The sequence below is a fragment of the Pundamilia nyererei genome, unplaced genomic scaffold (assembly GCF_000239375.1).
Source record: "Pundamilia nyererei isolate P.nyererei 1_Seehausen unplaced genomic scaffold, PunNye1.0 scaffold00426, whole genome shotgun sequence".
In the NCBI taxonomy this organism is placed as follows: domain Eukaryota; kingdom Metazoa; phylum Chordata; class Actinopteri; order Cichliformes; family Cichlidae; genus Pundamilia; species Pundamilia nyererei.
Window position 1 is genome coordinate 275,677 of NW_005187827.1, and position 19,210 is coordinate 294,886.

Consider the following 19,210-nt stretch of genomic DNA (forward strand, 5'->3'; position numbering starts at 1 on the left):
TGGCTGCAATGTGATTGGCTGATGAGACATTTGATTAAGAGAGCTGGACAGCTAGCTAGTGAGTGTATTTATCTCTCTGTCTATAATTATGAGCATTCAGCCTGACAGATCAGAAGCAAAAAATGTATTTACAATACACTGACAGATGTATTAAACTTTTTGCTGTTTTACATGGAAAAACTCTTTGATCAAACTCTTGGTGCATTTGAACCAACATTCGTTTTCTAGAGCAAACCTATTCTGATAGTTTCAGCGCGAGTCAGCAATATATAGAGATATACAAATGTGTTGGAATGTGCTGAAATGGCAGTTAGACGCCTAAGTTAACCCACATGGAGTTTTTGGTTTGATGAATATGGAGGGGAAACTAATTTGTCTCTCCTGAGATAAAACACAGTCTGACCTATTATTCTTATTAAGACGAAAAGGAAGATTAAGACAGTATTCCCTCCTCAGGAAAAGCATCAGACTGTTAAAAATAGATTAAATAGCAGAACAAAAATTAATAAAGTGCATCTGTTCAGTGGCTGTTATCATGTCTTTTTTTTAGCCCTGCATGTAGTCTTCCACCAGATGAGCAGGTCAGAGTAAAACTGGGACGCTCAGGGTCACTTTGCTTTGCTTAGCTTTTTTTCACATTCATTAATCTCAATGAATAAACAGTTCAAGGTATCTTGCACAAGATTTGATTAGCTTGCACTGATTGTGAATATTAAAATGTTCTGATTTTACTCTAAATACCTGTTTTGCAGAAAGAAATATGACATATCTTCTGAAAATCCCCTCTGATCTGAGACTCTATGAATCAACAGACTTTATATAAACATAGTTGTTGTGTCAGGCATCCCCTTTTGGATTTGTCCTCATAAAGGGCTCAGATGTGCCACAGTATTAGCCCACTCTATGTCCCATGGGTCACATATGGCACAGTGCTTCATTTCAGATGACTTTAATTAGACTCTTCTGTTGCCAATGGGGTCCCTCCAAAATTAACTTTCAAGTTTTGTTTTGTTTTGTTTTTTTTAACCAGTGAGTCGTTAGATCTTATTAGTCTTTGCTTATTTCTAAATATATTTTTTCACATCCACACAGCTCAAGTTGACATTTTGATTTGCAGGATAACATTTATAAGGAGAAGAGTGGGCGGTTTTATTTTTATTTTCATAGTCTGTTGCCTCTGAGAAGAACGGACAGATTTATTTCCAATGAGAGTTTTCTAAGTTCTGACTCAAACTGCGAAATGTACAATCGTAGCTCAGGGGCTGTAAGTGAGCAAAGCATGTCTGAAACATTGCTGACCTTGGTAGTAACACCAGGTGAAGTTATCTAGGTAAACCTAGCAAACATGCTTACTTTACATTATTACAGGGTTCAAACATCCAAAGAAATGATCTTTTTTGTGCAGTCCCTGGTTTAGCAGAAGATAATAAAGGATGTGCTCAGATCAAATCCATTGTAAGCTAATGTTAGCATGTTAGCATATCTGTGGTTCATTTTCCATGGTCTAGTTTCATCACCAGCCAAGCTATAGTTGCAACATTTACTGTAATACTGATTGTAAAAGCCTTTTCTCTGCATTTTTAATCTGTGGAGGATACAAAAGGCCCAGTAATAAAAATATAATCTCTGTCTTGATCGTAGTTTATAAGCTAAGCCACGTTTCCTCAACAAAAGAACTTCTACTTTTTCTTATCATAGTTATATGGAGGAGTGAAATCTGTGATAGGGGACATGGGCTGTTCTGCACTATAATCTACCTCCACAGTTGTTGTGGGGCATCGGCGCTGATTTTGGAGTGGATTTGTGGGTCTGTGTGTTTTTACAATTGCTACGAGGCAACGACTGTGCTTTTGTTGGGTTAATTGAAGGCAGGTATATTTGATTGTGCTTCCACTCTAGTCTACTTATACTCCACATAGCAAACAATGCTGCGTATTTTTTTGGTTTCTCTGGCTTGCTGAGGATGGGATTGGTCGTTGATCTAGCAGGATAACCGCTGAATCCAGCTGGCTTTGAACTGCGTGTCAGTAATCCAGGTCATGATCTTGAATGCTTAAAAAGAAGGCAACTGGATTTTTTAAGGTTTGTGAAGATGTTTGTCCTCTCAACAGTCAACTCTCTTTAAATTTACACTCATGGCCAGTGATCAGTGGTCGTGACAATGGAGCTGCATTTGGTTATTATGAAAATTATTTGTTTATAAAGTCTGAGAAATCTGCAGTCAGGTAAGAAATGAGAATTCACTTGGATGAGTTATGAGATGCCAAGTGAAAACTTGAACTGATTCATCTTTGAGCATTTATCAAGACAGCTCACATGAGAGTGGGAGATGAAGTTTCATGCCTTTTTTCACACCTTGGCTCTTGTCACGTGATTAATACTTCCCACAGGACCACTCCCAAGGGCACAGCCATACTAGGGGTTAGATACCACTTGTTTTAAAACTGAAGAAGCCTCTTGGGTGATAGGCAAAATGTTCTCGGGAGCTTAGAGGAGTCCAGTTGCCTTATTTTCAAGCATTCAGGACTGTGTTTTGTATCCATTTTGCAAGTTGGACTCTGTCCCTCCCACCCCCCCAACTTTTAAGCACAAAATACTGTAGCTGGGATTGTTTCCTTCTGATTTAAGTGTTTGTCTAATAATTCCCTGAAGTGATCTTTTTTCCCATAGATGGCTTTTGCTCCGACCTAGAATTTGTGTGTTACAAATACCTATTTATGTACAAGATCAATGCACTTTCTTTATTAGAAGGTTTTATGCACTGGTTCTGCAACTTGTGAGAGTGCACGTTTTGGGCTTGAGGCTTTTAGCCTTAGTCTTTGTATCATGATAGTCACAAGAATTTCTATATTTAAGAACCCTTTTCTTGTTTTAAAGACTTCACAAAGTCAGCTGGACACAGCCTTTTCAGCCAGATCGCGAAGCTAACAATACCTTGATTAAGCAGCTAGGCAGAGCAGTTAAAATCATTAGCCAGATAAAACCTATAGTCCCAACCTGGAAAAGCTGATCCTGTTTATCGGGAACTGTCTCTAATTAAGGAGCCTTTGTTTGGAGCTTCTATTATGAGAGTAAACTGCATAATGTGTGCAGTAGCAGTGGAAAGTTTGACAATGATAGTAATAGTTACCAACAGAAGTGAGCAAACTAGTTCTTCAATGGTATATTAGCAATGAAAACAAGTGATATCAGGTTACAGCATACTTGGAATACTTAATACATAGTAAAACAGTTCTGCGCAGAAAGGAAAACAACCAAAAAGGGAAAAGGAATCATGTGTTTATTCACTGTAATGTGGTGTTAGTTTGTTTCTATGTGTCAATATTGTAATATATAGTACATAACAAGAATAATTGATTTTATAAACATTTCTAAATTCAATTAATTATCCCACTCGTTCCCCTGCTGTCTAGCACCACTTTCTCTGTGTAAGCTTCTTGCAATAAATTTAATTTAATACACACTATGAAGTGTCATGACTTGGTGTCCCGGGTAAATCAAACTAGCAGGGGAAACAGTTTGGAGCTCCAAGATTATCATAATTTCCAGCAATGTAACAAGCTGTACAGGAGAGCTATACAAGATATTGCCTTATCCATATTTTGTCTCACTCCTACTCGTAATGCCACTGAGTTTCTAGTAAACTGCAAGTAATTCAAATGTAAATTTAAGATCCAACATTTGTCACTGGCTGAAATAAACAGAGATGAATAGTTTTCCCTGCTATATACAAAACTTACAAATGATGTGACATCATTTGTTTCCCCTTTGTGATAGAAATATGTATAACTCTACCTTTTCTTGTGCTCATAACTGCATTTGTGCCAACCAACCAAGTCAGTCGCTAACGGTGTTTAATGAAGAGCATTTAATGTTGTTGTCATTCAAAGAAGTGTTACGTTTGCTTAGAATGAAAATCTGTCTCTCATCCACTTTTGATTTGCACTTTAGTTTTTATCAGTTGAGCTCGGAGAAGTATTCTCCAGGTTTAGTTTCCTAAACAATAACTTCAAGTTCAGTCAAGTTCACTGCACACCTCGCTGCAAATTTGAGGAACCTACAGATAGTCCGGCCATGACTGGGAAACATTTCTCAAAATATTTATACAAAACTATGCTATTGTCATGCATTTTATTACTAGGAACTGCAATTGTAACATGACAGCTGTTTTTCCATAAAACTCAGTGATCATCTCTGGAGAGCCTGAAACGTCCACGGACGAGCTTCACTACTCTGTACTGCTGGTCCTCCACCTGCCTCAGCGGTGTCCTCATATCAGCAGGATGACAGTCATAGGTCACTTCATGTGGCGATGCTCAAAACAAGCATCAAAGGTTAAATCTCAGATTCTCTACGAGAGGGCGTTTCGTGTTCGGTAAATGACGACTCATTCACTAACTCAGATGGACACTCTTTGTCCTGCTCTTTCTCCATGTCTCCCTCGTCCTCCTCATCCCTGCTGATGAAGGCCAGCTCATTCTCATAGCAGAAAGAGTTGGCGGCAGATGTTGGGAATTTTCTCTCCTCCATGTCTTTGGCGCTGCACCTGGGGGTGGATGGTACTTCGAATGTTTTGTGAAAGTAGGAGTAATCTATCCTGTACTGGTTCTTCTCCTCGAAAATGACGGGCTCAAAGCGGTGACCCCACAGGATCTCCGAGGGCAGGTACGAGCTGCGTGCTTGCGTCGTCATGGCTGTGGCCTCCACCAGCCCTTCAAGTATAATTACTATCTCAAAGTCGGCTGCTTCGAGATCTTGTTTGCTGATGCCAAAGAGTGGACTTTCTTCATCAATTTCGTGTATGACGGTGAGCGGGGCAACCAGAAACAGGCGGTCCGTGCCTTTGTCGTATCCGACGTTCATGTCGATCTGATCCAGGGGGATGTACTCGCCTTCCTCTGTGTAGCGGGGCTTCACCAGCTGGGCTCTCACGTGAGCTTCCACGATGTGGCTCTTCCTTAGGTTTGCAACTCTGAACATGAGGCACAGCTTCCCATCGCGCATAGCGATTACTGCATTGTGGCTGAAAAGTAGCGTCTCTGCACGCTTTTTGGGCCTTGCCATCTTTGCCATGATGGCGCCAATCATAAAGGCATCAATGATGCACCCCATAATAGACTGAAAGACCACCATGAAGACAGCTGCTGGGCATTCCTCTGTGACAAAGCGAGCTCCGTACCCAATGGTTGTCTGGGTCTCAACGGAGAACAGGAAAGCTGCCACAAAGGTGTGAACGTTCATGACACAAGGAACAAAACTCTCGTCCCTTCCTTGATTGTCCATGTCACCATGGAGCAGGCCAATGACCCAGAACGCAAAGCCAAACATTAACCAGGACACCACAAACACCAAGCTGAACAGCAGGAACATGTATCGCCAGCGGATGTCCACGCAAGTAGTGAAAATGTCAGATATGTACCGCTGTGACTTCTCATCCATGTTTGTGAAATGGATGTTGCATTGGCCGGTCTTGCCGACAAACCGGCTGTGCTGTTTGCGTCGTGTGTGGATCTTTCCATTGCCAAAACTGCCCACAGCAGGCATAGTGCTCAGTCTAAAGCCTTCTTCTTCACAGGACAAGAAGCTGTGGTGGTGGTGGTGGGCTCTTCCCACACTCATGCCTCAGTGGTGCACAGCCACAGGGCTTCACGCTATCAGCCTGGCTCATACAAAACTGACCAGGCTCAGGGGAAGTGCCCAGCACTGTGAAGGTCGCTGTAAAGGAAACACAGGCAGAATATTAATACACAACATCAAATAATAGGGAAACAAAGAGAATTGTATTTTCCTTCATTTAAGCAAAGAACTGAGATAATCATACAGCTTCAGAAGGTCACATGGTTATCAGCATTGTGTATCAGATTCATTAGTCAAGCCCAGTGAAAATGATGCTCTTTTCTACTTCAATTTCCCCTTCCTGAAGTACCTTTGGCATGATTGCATTAATTTTTCTCTATTCATTTTGATGTCTTCTGCCATCCACATTACAGATATTACATTTCTTTCTCCACCAAAGCACGTCTACACTTATAAATGTGTCACTGCTGATTTCGGTTCAGCTCTCCACGTAGCTAAAATTATCATCTTCAGGGTTTTTTTTTAAGTTGCTTATATGTTGCTGAAGTAAAATAAAACAGACATTTAATAGATAAAAGATTTTTAATGGTATCCAATTAAAAAAACAACAACTCTGCTTTGCTTTCATTCCACCTCTTCTGTCAGAAATTCTGCGGCATATACAATGAATGTTTCACTGTTCAACAAGGTACGGAAATAGCCAGCTAATCCAATGCCCTGCCATTTTATGTGACGTGTCTTCTGTTTCTTCCAGCTGGCAAAACTATTAGAGTCACTGGAGTACAGTGATGAGGCTGTGTGATTCCCTTGTGAGGCTGAACTGAAAAGTAATATGGGCTGAAAAAGATGGGGCAGAACAGCGGGTGCCATGGAGATAGAAATGGTTTGATGGCAGAAATCAATGGCATCACTTCAGGCACTTAATGGGATTTTTCTTTCTGAAAAAGGTGCACTTTATGTGGAGTAAACCCTTTTTTCACATGTGTGTTGGACTAAGTAATAATGTTTTACAGCATGCAGAAAGTAGATTTTCAAAGCAAAGTTTTACAAAGCTTTTGTATGACATTGCACCTCCTTCCCAACCAACGAAAAACCCTTCAACTTACTGTGATTCAGTGTTAAAAATAATCTTTGCTCTCTTATTTTCTTAACTGTATTACACATTCAGTTGCGCAATATGCATGCAAAGGTGCATATAAAAGTTTCTTTCAACAAAATGAGTAAATGTGTTGGAATGATCTACCCACACCTCATTTTTTGAAATGTAATAACTGTAGAGAGTTTTCATTCCATTTTTGGTGCTGACTTAAACAAAATTCTGCTGTGGACACAAATTTTGGTGACTGTTAATTTATGTTCAGGTGGTGTACGTTTAGCTGGACACTTGAACCAAACGGAAATGGAGAACACAACACAGCATTCACAGGGGGATGATAAAATGAACATAATATATACAAAGTAAGGATTTATAGTGGAATAGATTATAATAGAAAATAAAAATATAGATATGAATCATCGCTGTATGTTTGACAACATTTGTGCAAAGTTTTGTTTGATTAGTTAAAAAAAATCTGAAGAGAGCATGAAAATTTGCAGACTGCTAGATTTTTAAAAAAAATTCTCTGTTGTTTTGAAACAGGGCGCGCACGCTCTGGCCAAATCTGCAGCTGACATCTTGTTTTTAATAATGGCCAACATGGTGTAGGTTCCTTAATTATTTAGAAGTCGGAAATTCTGAGTTTCCAGATGTAACTTTTTTATGGAACACCTCCTCAACTCGGATTTCCCACTCGGAGAGTCGGAACAGACCAACATACCCCGAATTAGCAAGCCAAGATGGCGGCACTGAACATAACCAGTAGCATCTCTTCTGCTACTGTTGTGTATTTTTCACTCACTAAATAAGCCATACACAGAGCACTGATCAGGCTTTATTCATGAATCTGTGCACAAAATAAGTATTATACTGTATTGCTAGTGATAACTGAATGGCTTAGCTAAAAACCAAAACAAATCCTGTTTGCCCTCACTTTTTCTGGAACGTGCTAACTCATGAGTGACGTCACTCCTGAGTTTTAACTTCAAGTTCTGAGGTATCTGAAATAGGTTACTGGTTTGAACAGGTAACTCATATACAGTAAAGCTAATGTTGAGGCCTGGGTTTGAATTTGCTCCGACGCTGTTAACCACATTTTCTTTGTTTTAGTTTTCTTATCTTATGCCTACTGTCCTATAAAGGCTAAAAAACACAAAAATATATGTGTGTATTAAAAAACACCTATTAAAATGCATGTTTTGAGAGCACACTGAAAAGGTAAAAGCCTCTGCGCTTCTTTTACATGTGGCTAAAGCGTAGCTGCACCTGTGATTAGGTCTGTGTCACATCGAATTGTTTGCCATAAGACTGGTGTAAGGTTTTATGTGATATTAAAATGTTACATTGCGACATTATTGTTATAGCTGTGTCATCAGTTTACACTCCCCAGTGTGAACAACAATGCAACAAGCCCGGACGTGTCTGTGCTTTGTAAAGTAAGCAGAAAAAGAACATTGTTTTTAGTCAAGATGGAAATAACAAACTCATTTCACCACTCAATGCTGAAAAATGTGCTGTAGAGTGCAACCAGGTTGTGAAGGACGAGATTCTAGTGCGACCCAAATGTAAACAAACAACTCAACCTAGCAATGCTAGCTACTTTCCATGTGACAGGAAGAGCAAACGGTGACACAATGGAACAGCAGGAGTTTAGGCAGCTGGTCAAAAACCTCGACCCAAGATTAAACATCCCAGGTAGAAAATGTTTTTCATTCTTGTGCGACAAAGTGTTAAACAGTTATTTTACACCTTTACTTTAAATTTCATGGGGAAACACCACCTAGGCTACTTTTATGCTTGCATTTGATTTATGATGTTTTACTACTAATACACTATATAATGCTACTGCTGCTGCCTAAATCTATCGAAAGTAGCTCATTGGAAAAGAAGGCTGCAACCACCATGTTTTTCTATTGTCAGAAATATTGTTATTGTAAATATTCTTGCCATATCATGATGTAATTTTAAGACTATACCACCGGCACAATTTTATTAAACTCAAGACTCGGCTATGCAAGGCAGGGCTTGGAGCTAAATGCTAACATCATCTTGCTGACTTGGTGATTGTTTCGTTTTTCACGTTAATATACAAAAATGTGTTACTGTGTTGTGTGAGCCATGATCAGAGAAACCCTGAATGCAAACTTATGTGACGTAAAAGATGATGTTAGGAATATAAATTCCACGGAGGTAAAATATGTTTTTAAATCTCTTTTTGCTGTCAGAGTCAGCTAACTTGTGAAGCAGTTTTCATCAAATTTAAATGATGATTATGAATTTTTGTGCATTTGATTGTGCTTTTCCAATGTCCTGGTGACTACTGAAGGTAAAGTTATTTTAAGGTATTGCTTTAAAATAACTGCCCACGTAAATGCCCAAATTGTTGAGTAGACAGACTTCTAGAAACATCTAGGAAATATTATTATTATTATTATTATTATTATTATTACTAATTTTATTTATTTTTTGGTTTCCACTGAATTGAATGATGTGGCTGCATTCTGGTCTGATGTACCTTAAATAATCTGAATTCAAAGAGCCCTTAAATAGGAGGCAGTCACATCACTGCCCTGGAAACAGAAGAGATTCAGTGGAAAACACCTCAACTACAGGTTTGCACAAGCTGTGTCCTGCTTACTTTCAGATATTTTTATCATGCTTTATGTTGTTTGGACTCTCTTTGGTATGTCTGAGAACATTACAGGAGGCTTGTCAGGTGATAAATAGGATAAGGGTATAAAAGATGCATTAAAAAACAAAAGTTAAAAATAGAAGCTGACCACACCATGGGTAGTTAGACATTAATACCCAGTACATATAACAGACCACACAGAAGTCAAGAAGGGATGTATTTGTTAGAGCTTAAAGTTCAGGATCAAGGATGACACTTATAATAACAAATCTGACCATATTTCCCCTGTGAGTGAGTGTTTCTCGAAGGTCTAGTTGCTAGGAAGCAGGATGTTGAGTGTCCAAGGGATATTAATATCTAATTATTTGTGCGACTGCTCCTTGGCTCTCTCAGGAGCCACACTCTGCCTGCTGGGCTGTGATCTTAACTCAGGAGCAGCGATGAGTCTTTTTATCTGCTGGTATTAATCACAGCAGAAACTGTTTTCACCGAAAACAGCAGCAAGAGGCAAGCGGCTTACCTTATTCGCAAGAAAACGCTGATTTCCAACTTTCCTTTTCTTCCAAATCTCCAAGCTTTTTAGCCAAGCTGCTTCATGATTGGCTTCCTTCAGTTCTTCTCTTCTTCTATCCTCCTGAGGTAGAAAAGTAAATAGCCACAGAGTGTCTTCATCTCTTTCTCCACTGAATGAGGAGAGCAATCACTCGTGCTCTAAAATACTCCAGGGTCACCCCCGGATTGATATCCAGTTGATTGGGAACAGACCAGAAATAACAAAATGATTTTCGTGAAGCAGGGAAGTTGTGATTGTGATCTTCAAAAACCGAACGGCACCTTGATGGCAGTCATCCCAAATCAAATGAATGTAGTGGTCACGTGGCCTGTTGAGTCCAGTCCAATCAAAAAAGTCAATTCTTCACAGCTTATTTTAGAGTCTTGGGAGAGTCGACAGTCTCTCTTCTTCCACGTGTCTCACACTTTCTGAGTATATCTGCTATCTGATCTCGTTCTGCTGCAGATCCCACTCTGTATCCCACATCTAGTGAACTATTGCTCACTGCTCAGCTCCAATCCTCCCCCTCCCTTCCACAGTGTCACTGTAGATACTTGGCATTTGGAGACTACATGCGATTCCCCTACAAAGTGTTGACAGTCAGGTGATCATCAGTGGCGTTGAAAGAACCGACTGGCTTATTCAGGGCTGTTGTGTACCACAGAGCGATGGGGGACACACTGGTTTCTTTGGGTTGTGTTTTTTTATGACAATGTATTTGATTATACTTTGGCAGAATCGCCTAAAGAACACACCACACTGCTTCTGCATGAGTAAACTTCTTATTTCCAAATATAGATTATACTTCATATGTATACCCTATTTTCTAACTAGAATCTAGCAGATCACCGAGTGGGTAGTCTCCATTTTTACTCAGTGAGAAAGCAGAGCAGCTCTTGTTGAATATGCTGGACTTTGAAGAGACCATGTAGGCAGTTTCTGAATTTTGTGTGCGTGCCTGAGTGAATGAGGACGTCTGTCAGCGTCTTGTACATTGCAAGGCCACTGAGAAGTTGTTAAAGGTTGCACTTGAAGCTTAAAGCAGTTATACCTATGGATGGTATCAGCATGCCTACGAAGTTGAAATGAGACTATGTTGCGAATTTCTTACAATAGTAACCATTTGAATTCAGTGTGTTTGGGTGATTCATTCATTACTTAGCAACTGAACTCAAACAGCTAATCCCAACAGGAATATCAATGTTTTTAAAGGTGTGTAACCATGATTAGACAAAGCAGCATTTTGAAATGATGGTCATATGATGAGTCACGTGAGTTTGCAAGGTTGTTATCTTACAGTATAAAATGCCTTCACACGACTGGTGTTGTGATTGTGGGAGAAAACTGGAGTAACTGGAGTGAACCCACGCAGACACCGGGAGATCACGTAGATGCCACACAGACTGGGTTTGAACCAGCAAAGCCAGGACTGCTAACCAGCAGCACTGCTAACCACAGCACAACCATGCTTGCATAAACATATCTAGAAAAAATTCAATTGACTGTCTAAGTTCTAAATAAAAATAGACTGGGCTTCAAATCATTTAAGGTATATTTATAGTTCAAAAAAAGAATATCTGATGTTCAGACTGACAAATGGTTTAGATGATTTGGATGGCTTTAAAAAACAAAATCAACTTCTGGAAATTGGGGGTTTCATTTTCTGAGCCATTAAAAGAATCAGAGAAACCTGAAAAGCAGCACTGACCTTCATGACTGGATGACCTCTTATGGTCTGACTAATGAAAATCTGAAATTCTGGTAATTCTGGTCGCTGCATCCTCTGTAGGAGGAGAGTCTGTGGAGGTTACAGGTTAAAAGCCAGCATGTTATGAGCGGTGCATTAGTGCCCAAGGCAGTGATAGCCTGCACCTATGTGAACGTCTAATTACTGAATATATGCAAATCTTAGAGCAACATATGCTGTCTTCCAGAGGGTATCTTTTCAGGTAAGGCCTCACTTATTTGCTAAACTGGAATTTTCACATATTACAAAGTGTGGCTCAGCAGTCTGCCTCTAGTCCACAGATGTGAGCAAGTGAAAACATTTAGAGATTATGAAAGAAAACAGAGCAAAGGAATCTCTTCTGGGCAGCTGAAATCTTATAACATGCAAGAACTGCAAAACATTTGGCTTCCAAAACTGCAGCAGCTGCTCCTCCAAGTTCTATAAAATTTGCAGAGTGCTACTGAAAGGGAAGATGATGCAACACAGGGGTAAACTTGTGCTTGTACATGTTTAAATTTTTTTTTTTTACAAATATTGTGATTGTAATGTATTTAAACACAATTTACGTGTGTTTGTGTTAAAAATTGCATGGTTGGACTGAACATGGGTTATCTACAAGCTGTGTGTAGCTGTCCAGCACTTTGCAATTCTCAAACAAGACAAAAACAGGATTATCTTTCCAGTGCTAGCCTAACCCAGGTTCACTGGAGAACGTCACAGAGCAGAGGGATCGGTGGAAGGTTTACGTGCAACGAGCCACTATGATGGCCTGCAAGGAAGCTAAGGCGAGATGGCTTCGGTATCAGTTTTCTAAATATAATAGGAAATAATATTTGACCTTTGTGAGTGTTAGTCCCACTGGATCTGTTTTGGGTGCAAGCATCTTGCATGTGATTCACTGCCTCGCATACAAGATAATGCACACAAAAAAAACAACATTCATGAAGAATTGGCCAGACTACAGACAAACACAAGCACTACAGATCTTAGCTCTCTAAGTGCTCATAATTATTACTGTACATGTACACTATGAAGTCTTACTATGATGTCAGACCTGTAAATAGGTTATGGGTTCAGTTAGGGGATGGCGGCCCCAGATGGGGATGTGGAGTGTGCTATCAGGACAAAGTGTGTCCAGTGCCCGGCCTATACTTCATACCCAGCGAGTTATTTAAAGGGCCCTTCTCTGCAGCAGGATAAAGTGGGCCAGGCTCGACTGCACTGATAAACATACAAGTGTTTGATCACCTTTAAGATTCTCAGCTCAATGCTGATCAGCACACTACACTTTCATTTCAGGTGTTTCACCATGTTGTGGTTATCCCTGTGTGGATAAGGGCACACGGTTTTTACTCAAGCTCCGTTAAACAAAACTATTACTGCTATTACGCAGTAATAACCCAGCAATACTCTATACTGCTGTACTGGTGGTAGCTTGTAATGTGCTCCTTGTTAAAAACAGCAGGGGGAAACGAAGTCAGAGTAGTTAGGGTGTAAACTTTGCAAAGCTCCAAGACAAGCTTGTTTCATGCAGCAGTGATCAAGGAAGAGAGAGAGCAAACATGAAGGATGAGATGCAGTACAAAATATCTGTTGGCAGCCAACACAAACTGTTCGTGAGTGGGGAAGAGAGGCGTTGTTCACCCAACTGACAGAAACAAAAAGCTGAACATACACAAGATACATGAAAGTAGCTGTTCTCCAACCTCCCTGTTCCAGTTAGTGAATATGCTTCAGACCTGCATAATGAACATAATAATAAAGCACTCTCAGTTCCAGTAACACATAGAGGCAATGATAGCTCCACACTGGAGGTTGAATCCAGGTCACTCTTTACTGTACTCAGTCAAAAGCCTAATTAAATCTTTGTTTCCCTTATTCTGCCCTATACAAGTGAATAATGAAAGAGTGTGGATTTTTTTAAATCACATTATTTCCATCAGTCATTAGATATAAAATAAATAAATAAACCACGGTCTGGTCTGTCAAATCACAAACAGATCTCATGAACCAAACTCGTTTAGTTTGTTCTTGGTATATTTTCCTTACAGCACAAACACCCATCAGCCGCATCACCACCCCTGGTCCCAAGGCTGGTATGCTCAGGTGAACGACGAAGGATTTATCCATTGTCATGGAAACGCTGACGAGTTTGAGTTAAGTTGCATGTAGGTCACACTCCTCTAGACCTGATTTTATAACAGTGTGGTTCAAATCAAAGTGGATATGAAGTTTGCGCAGCTCTGTGCCGATTTGAGAACACAAACTTGGGCTCCCGTCGCACAAATAATCAAAGCCGTGGTCCCGTCAGCAGCACTGAAGTGTATCACTGGAGAAGCGGACTGTGCAGGTCTCCGAGCCAGTTGCGGTAATTGATCTTTGCATGGCTAAATGGGCCACTTATTTTTACAGCTCGAGCAGGTGCACCTGTGTACTGGTGTTTCTTCACCAGTTGCTGATCAGTCATGAGGGCCTGGTGAGTTTGTGGGGCAGGACTAAGAACAAACCATGCAGGTGCACATGAAAACACACACACACAAATACAGTGAGGAAACTTTATGTTTTCCAGTCACTATTACTCTGATGTAGCAATTTGAATACATTTTACATAGTTATTTGAAGAGAGGATCATTTTAAAAAAGTACATGGTAATGGTTTTATTGCCATGAAGAATGATTTCTAAACAGGTTTTGTATTTAAATTCAGTTCTTGGTTGACACTGCGTGTCTAGTAACTGTTCTGAATGATGAGGATGGAGAAGATTAGGAATGAATGCATCAAAGGGACAGCTCAGGTTCAGCCCTTTGGAGAGAAAGTTCGAGGGACAAAGCCGAGGTGGTTTGGACACGTGGAGAGGAAAAGAGCAGGAGGAAAAGAGGATGACCACAGTGATGGAGAACATGGAGATCATCTCCTTCGGCAGCCGAAAGAAGAAAACTGAGTAGATGTAGAAGTATTTAGAGGACTGTCATGAATCATCTACTTTACGAGCTTTAATTAATGCAGCAATATAAACTCAAAAATTATATATACCAGGAACTCTGTCACCCTGCTGATACAAAAAGAAACGGGGCATTAAGATCTGGAATAAAATGCTTAAATTACAAAGAAATTCAGTTAATGTTTATCTGATGGTACTTTTCTGCATTCAATTCCATCAGTTTTGCCAACAGCACTTGCTGAAATGCCACATGAGAGTTGCAGCAAATACTTAACTTTTCAGTAAGAAAGCATATTTGTCACTTTAGGACGCAAAATCTTACTTTGTGTCCAAAAATAAAACGAACATGGATTTTCACACACCAGCTTACAAATTACATCCATGATGCATAACACAAAGAATCAGCTTTGGTATTTCAAAGTGTCAACTACCATGACTGGAGTTTCACAGGCAGTCACAGGGAAGGAAAGATGGGTGTTGGGTTTTAATGAGGTGCGATGTTCCTTTTTGGAAATGCGACTCCAAAGAACAGGGTACCTTCAAAGTTATGTGCTCTGCAAAAGCACTGAGAGCTGTGACATAGACAGAAATGTGATCTCTGGAGATGTGGGTCAGTGTTTCCCAAAAATAAAGCTTAAAAACATGTTTTAAAAAGCCCTTAGAAATGCTCTGCTGATTACACTAATTAATTAATAAATACATTTTAGCATACATAAATCTTCGGGAGCTATCTGAGCTGTGTTTGAGTAATATGAACCAAGTCTGTTTAGTAAGACAGTTATTTTAGAAGTAATTAGAAGACTGTTTCTACCTTGGAAGAGACACACAGTTTGATCCTGAGCTGTGCAGCATCAGGATCAAACTGTAACCCTAACAGCTCGGCTATATCTACACACCGGATGTCCTGTGAGTAGTTAAATGAACATTTCTGCATAAACATAAAGTCTAGTCAACTTTTTTATGCTTTGGAAAGATTTTTTTTGTTCTGGAGTAATGTATGCTACCGGTATGTTGCCTGATCCAGACTAGCAGGGGCGTCAAATATAAATCCCGAGGGGCAGAGGTAGCCCAGCAAAGGCATAAATTGGAAAATATAAAGGAGGGCATAAATTTTTGGACTTTTAAATTTATTTTTACAAGTTTTACAGCTTTTTCTTCTGATACTTAGCTTCCCCTCAGTCATTCACACTACATCGAAATAGTTAATCAACAGATAAACAATTAAATGACACAAAAGTTCCTTTTTTTCATTGTATACTAAATTTTGTTTAGAAAAAAGAAAAAAAAAACATCAATCAACTAAAACTTTATGTTTTATAAACATGGAAGAGTCTGGCCATTGAGCGACCAGAATGTTTTCTGTGTTTCAAACATTTATCATGCGGAAAAACTGAGACATGCTGTTGAAATTATACTTCTTTATCTTATATTAGGACATCATAATTTATTGAATATGTAGTTAAATGTCTTTTCACTGACAGGAAGTGGAATTTCACTCATCCGGTCCACTTAAGTGTAAAGTGGTCTGTATGTGGGCCTCAATGTAAAATGAGTTCAGTTAACTTTATTTTTTTGCGTCATTTGTCCTCAAGGGGCAGTTTCCAGGTAACATTATAAGATCACTAGAGTCACATTTTACATGCTGAGGTCAGACGCCTCTAATGGTTTCTGTTTAGGTTTGGACACTGTGTGTAAGAACGTAAATAAAAACATAATGAAATGAAATCTCATAAAAACATTAGAAGTTTAAATGTTTAAGTGGGTAATTTTTAATTCGATGGTAATAACACGTCTCTAAAATGTTGTGACAGGACAGGGAAAATCGGCTGGAAAATTAAGTGGTGGTAAAAAAAAAATTCAGCAGTATGAGGAAGTTTGAGGATCATTAGGTTAAATTAGTGATTGGGTATAAAAAAGACCGTCTTAAGAGAGGCAGAGTTTCATTAAACTGCAAAAAAAAAAACCCTACGTCTACAAATTATGGAACCTTTTCAGAATAATGTGTCTCAATGTAAGATTACAATGACTGTGAATATGTCATCATCAGTACAGAGAATCTCTGCATTCTGTTTTTAATCACATTTTACACAATTTTCTTGCTTTTTTAAAAAAAAAAAATTGGGCTGTACTTTACATCAGTTAAATATAAGTAAATCTTTATTGCTCTCCACTTGTTTTAATTTGTCTGTCTAAGGCCATCATTTTCTTTTTTCTGATTGATCAAACAATTTAATAAATCACTGATAAAATCAACAAATTCACTGATTATAAGTGACTAATAGTTTTAGTTCAGCTGTCATAACACAGTGAGACACAAAAATAGATGATGTGTCGCTGTCACAAAAGGTAAGTCAGATAGACAAGGAGACACATAAGATCTAAGCAATATATAAGCAACAAATTATAGTAAGGTGTAAACACTGTGCTTTGGTGTACTGTTTAACAGATCATACAAGGAAACCATGCTTTCCTTTCCTCCTTTCATTACCAGAGTTTATGTTAAATGATATTACCCCATTCTAAACTGTTTTTCTTCCTTTTGCAGGGTAATTATGATTTTAAAGTCCCTTTTTCTTCCTGAAAGCGTAAGATTGTGTACATTGTGTGAAATCCAGTCAGTGTTATTTTGTTTGTAGGAAAAATCAAAACAAGCACAGAAACACTGACTTTAGTTAATGGTTGTTTAAAAAATAAGAAAACAGAGATCCACATTATTTTTGACCAACCTTGTTTTACTTGAAAGCTCATTTATTTGAAGTCATAAAGCAGCTGTTTCGAATAAATATGAAGGTAATAAAAGTACAGTAGCATCTCTTCTCTTTCAGGAATGTATTTCCTCTGCTGGAAGGGTAAATGTTGCGTTATGTGGCCTATAATGTCAAATACAAGTGATCCAATACGCTTATGTGAGCTGTGTTTCAATAAAAATACAGTTTGTCTATAAGTTACAAAACCTCTGTGTAATGCACTGAATGCATGTGTAAAATGACCTGTGTTTGTTGCGCCCTCTAGTGTCCTGTTCTGATCATTCAACACACAAAAAGGTTATAATAAAACAGATTTCTGAAAAGCTCTGAAGTGCAGATGTCAGCTGGTCATCTTCTCTGGATCAGAATGACTCGAACAGCTTCATCCTTTCTTGGACAGAAAGGCCCTCTTTTAAACTCTGAGGAATGAAGAGATGCACAAAAATGATTTAAATAATAAATCTTATCTGTTAAATGTCTTTTGTCATGATAGAGGGCAAAAGTTGTAGTCATGTGATAGAGAAAGTGCACCTCTATAAAAAAAAAAACCTGACTACACCTCTTCATTTAACTACTTGAACCATCTTTAGCGGCAATAACTTGAAGTAATCAGTCTCTGCATGACTTTATCAGTCTCTCACGTTGTTGTGGAGCAATTTTAGCCCACTCTTCTCTACAACATTGCCTCAGTTCATTGAGGTTTTTTGAGGGGGAGTATTTTTTTTATACACAGCTTTTTCTTAATTTGTCTCCACAGCTCTTTGGCCAAGTTGAGGTTTGGATCTCCTGCTGTGCCTCGGATCATTGTCCAGTTACAGGACCCAGTTTGAGCCAAACATTAGCTGCCAGAGAGACGGCCTTACATTTCACCTTAGAATAGTTCATGGTAGAATCAATGAGTGCAAGATGCCAAACTCCTCATCCCTCCTTCACCGTGCTGGCAGTTGGTATGAGGTGTTTACGATTATATGCTCTGTTTGGTTTTCTGGTGCTCTGCATTACGGCCAAACATCTCAATTTTGGTGTCCCAGAAGTCTTGTGGTTTGTTTAGATACATCTTTGCAAACCTAAACTGAGCTGCCAGGAGTCCACGCTGGACGTCCACTCCTGGGAAGATTGTGGCATTGTGCTATAACACACCTGAATCCTGCAGACCAGCAAACTGAGATAAATTCTGATTACATGGAGTTGCTCACTCTTGCTGATGATCAGGTAAGTAGCAGCCAGAAGCTTTGATTAGCAGCTTCTGACTGCTACTTACCTTCTTCATTTCTATGGAATTAATAAGAGGAATCTGTAAGTGCGCTTTTTTAAAGTGTTTGCAGACAAGATTGCAACAGTAGAATCTACTTTTTAAAGATTTTAAAAATGGATACTTTTGCTTTCTGGTCAAACTGAAGACGCATCAGCTCTTACCTTCGATCTGACCGCTCTTATTTGTCGCACGAGGGATGATTTCTTTGGAAAAGTAGCAGTGTTTGTCTTTCCCTCAGAGTCATCTGAGGGGGGAAAAGAGGAAAGACAAAACAGTCTATACTTGAGTTTAACTTTATTACCTATGTGCTGATAAATGGCATCAGGCTTCACACTGAGGCAGCACACTTTGTATGAATGTCACACACTTCACACTTTCACATTGTGAAACGTGTCTCACCGTGGCTCGGCCCTGCAGTGACTCTTCTTGGAGACCAGGTGGAGAACTTAAAATCTTCACCAAGCCTATTGACATGTTGGTGGGGTTCACCTTGGCTGTTTGTATAGGGGGTCTTGAGCCTATTCTCAGCATATATTTTGTCCTGTGTGACACACACACACACACACACACACACACACACAGTTTGGATTAGGTTATATATATTACTACATACAGGATATTAGGTTAAATTGTAAATTAAACATGGTTGATGTGGATTACTTGTTTTTTTGGGGGGGTTT

At 39.3% G+C, this 19,210-nt stretch overlaps 1 protein-coding gene and 1 long non-coding RNA gene across 2 annotated transcripts; both read right to left on the reverse strand.

Annotated features, from left to right (window-relative positions):
- Nucleotides 1-3,262: 3,262 nt before the first annotated feature.
- On the reverse strand, nt 3,263-10,356 carry kcnj12b (potassium inwardly rectifying channel subfamily J member 12b). Its single transcript, XM_005753417.2, has 2 exons — nt 9,826-10,356; nt 3,263-5,715 (listed from the first exon to the last, which is right to left on the reverse strand). Exon 2 carries the CDS (start codon nt 5,617-5,619, stop codon nt 4,336-4,338), a length of 1,284 nt encoding a protein of 427 aa, XP_005753474.1. The 5' UTR covers nt 5,620-5,715; nt 9,826-10,356; the 3' UTR covers nt 3,263-4,335.
- Nucleotides 10,357-17,218: 6,862 nt separating this feature from the next.
- On the reverse strand, nt 17,219-19,074 carry LOC102200644 (uncharacterized). Its single transcript, XR_312327.1, has 3 exons — nt 18,930-19,074; nt 18,692-18,774; nt 17,219-17,694 (listed from the first exon to the last, which is right to left on the reverse strand). It is a non-coding gene; the product is annotated as an uncharacterized LOC102200644 (long non-coding RNA).
- Between the last annotated feature and the right edge of the window lie 136 nt (nt 19,075-19,210).

Coding starts and splice junctions, on each gene's coding strand:
- kcnj12b (XM_005753417.2), bottom strand. CDS start 5,619: ATGAGTGTGGGAAGAGCCCACCACCACCACCACAGCTTCTTGTCCTGT.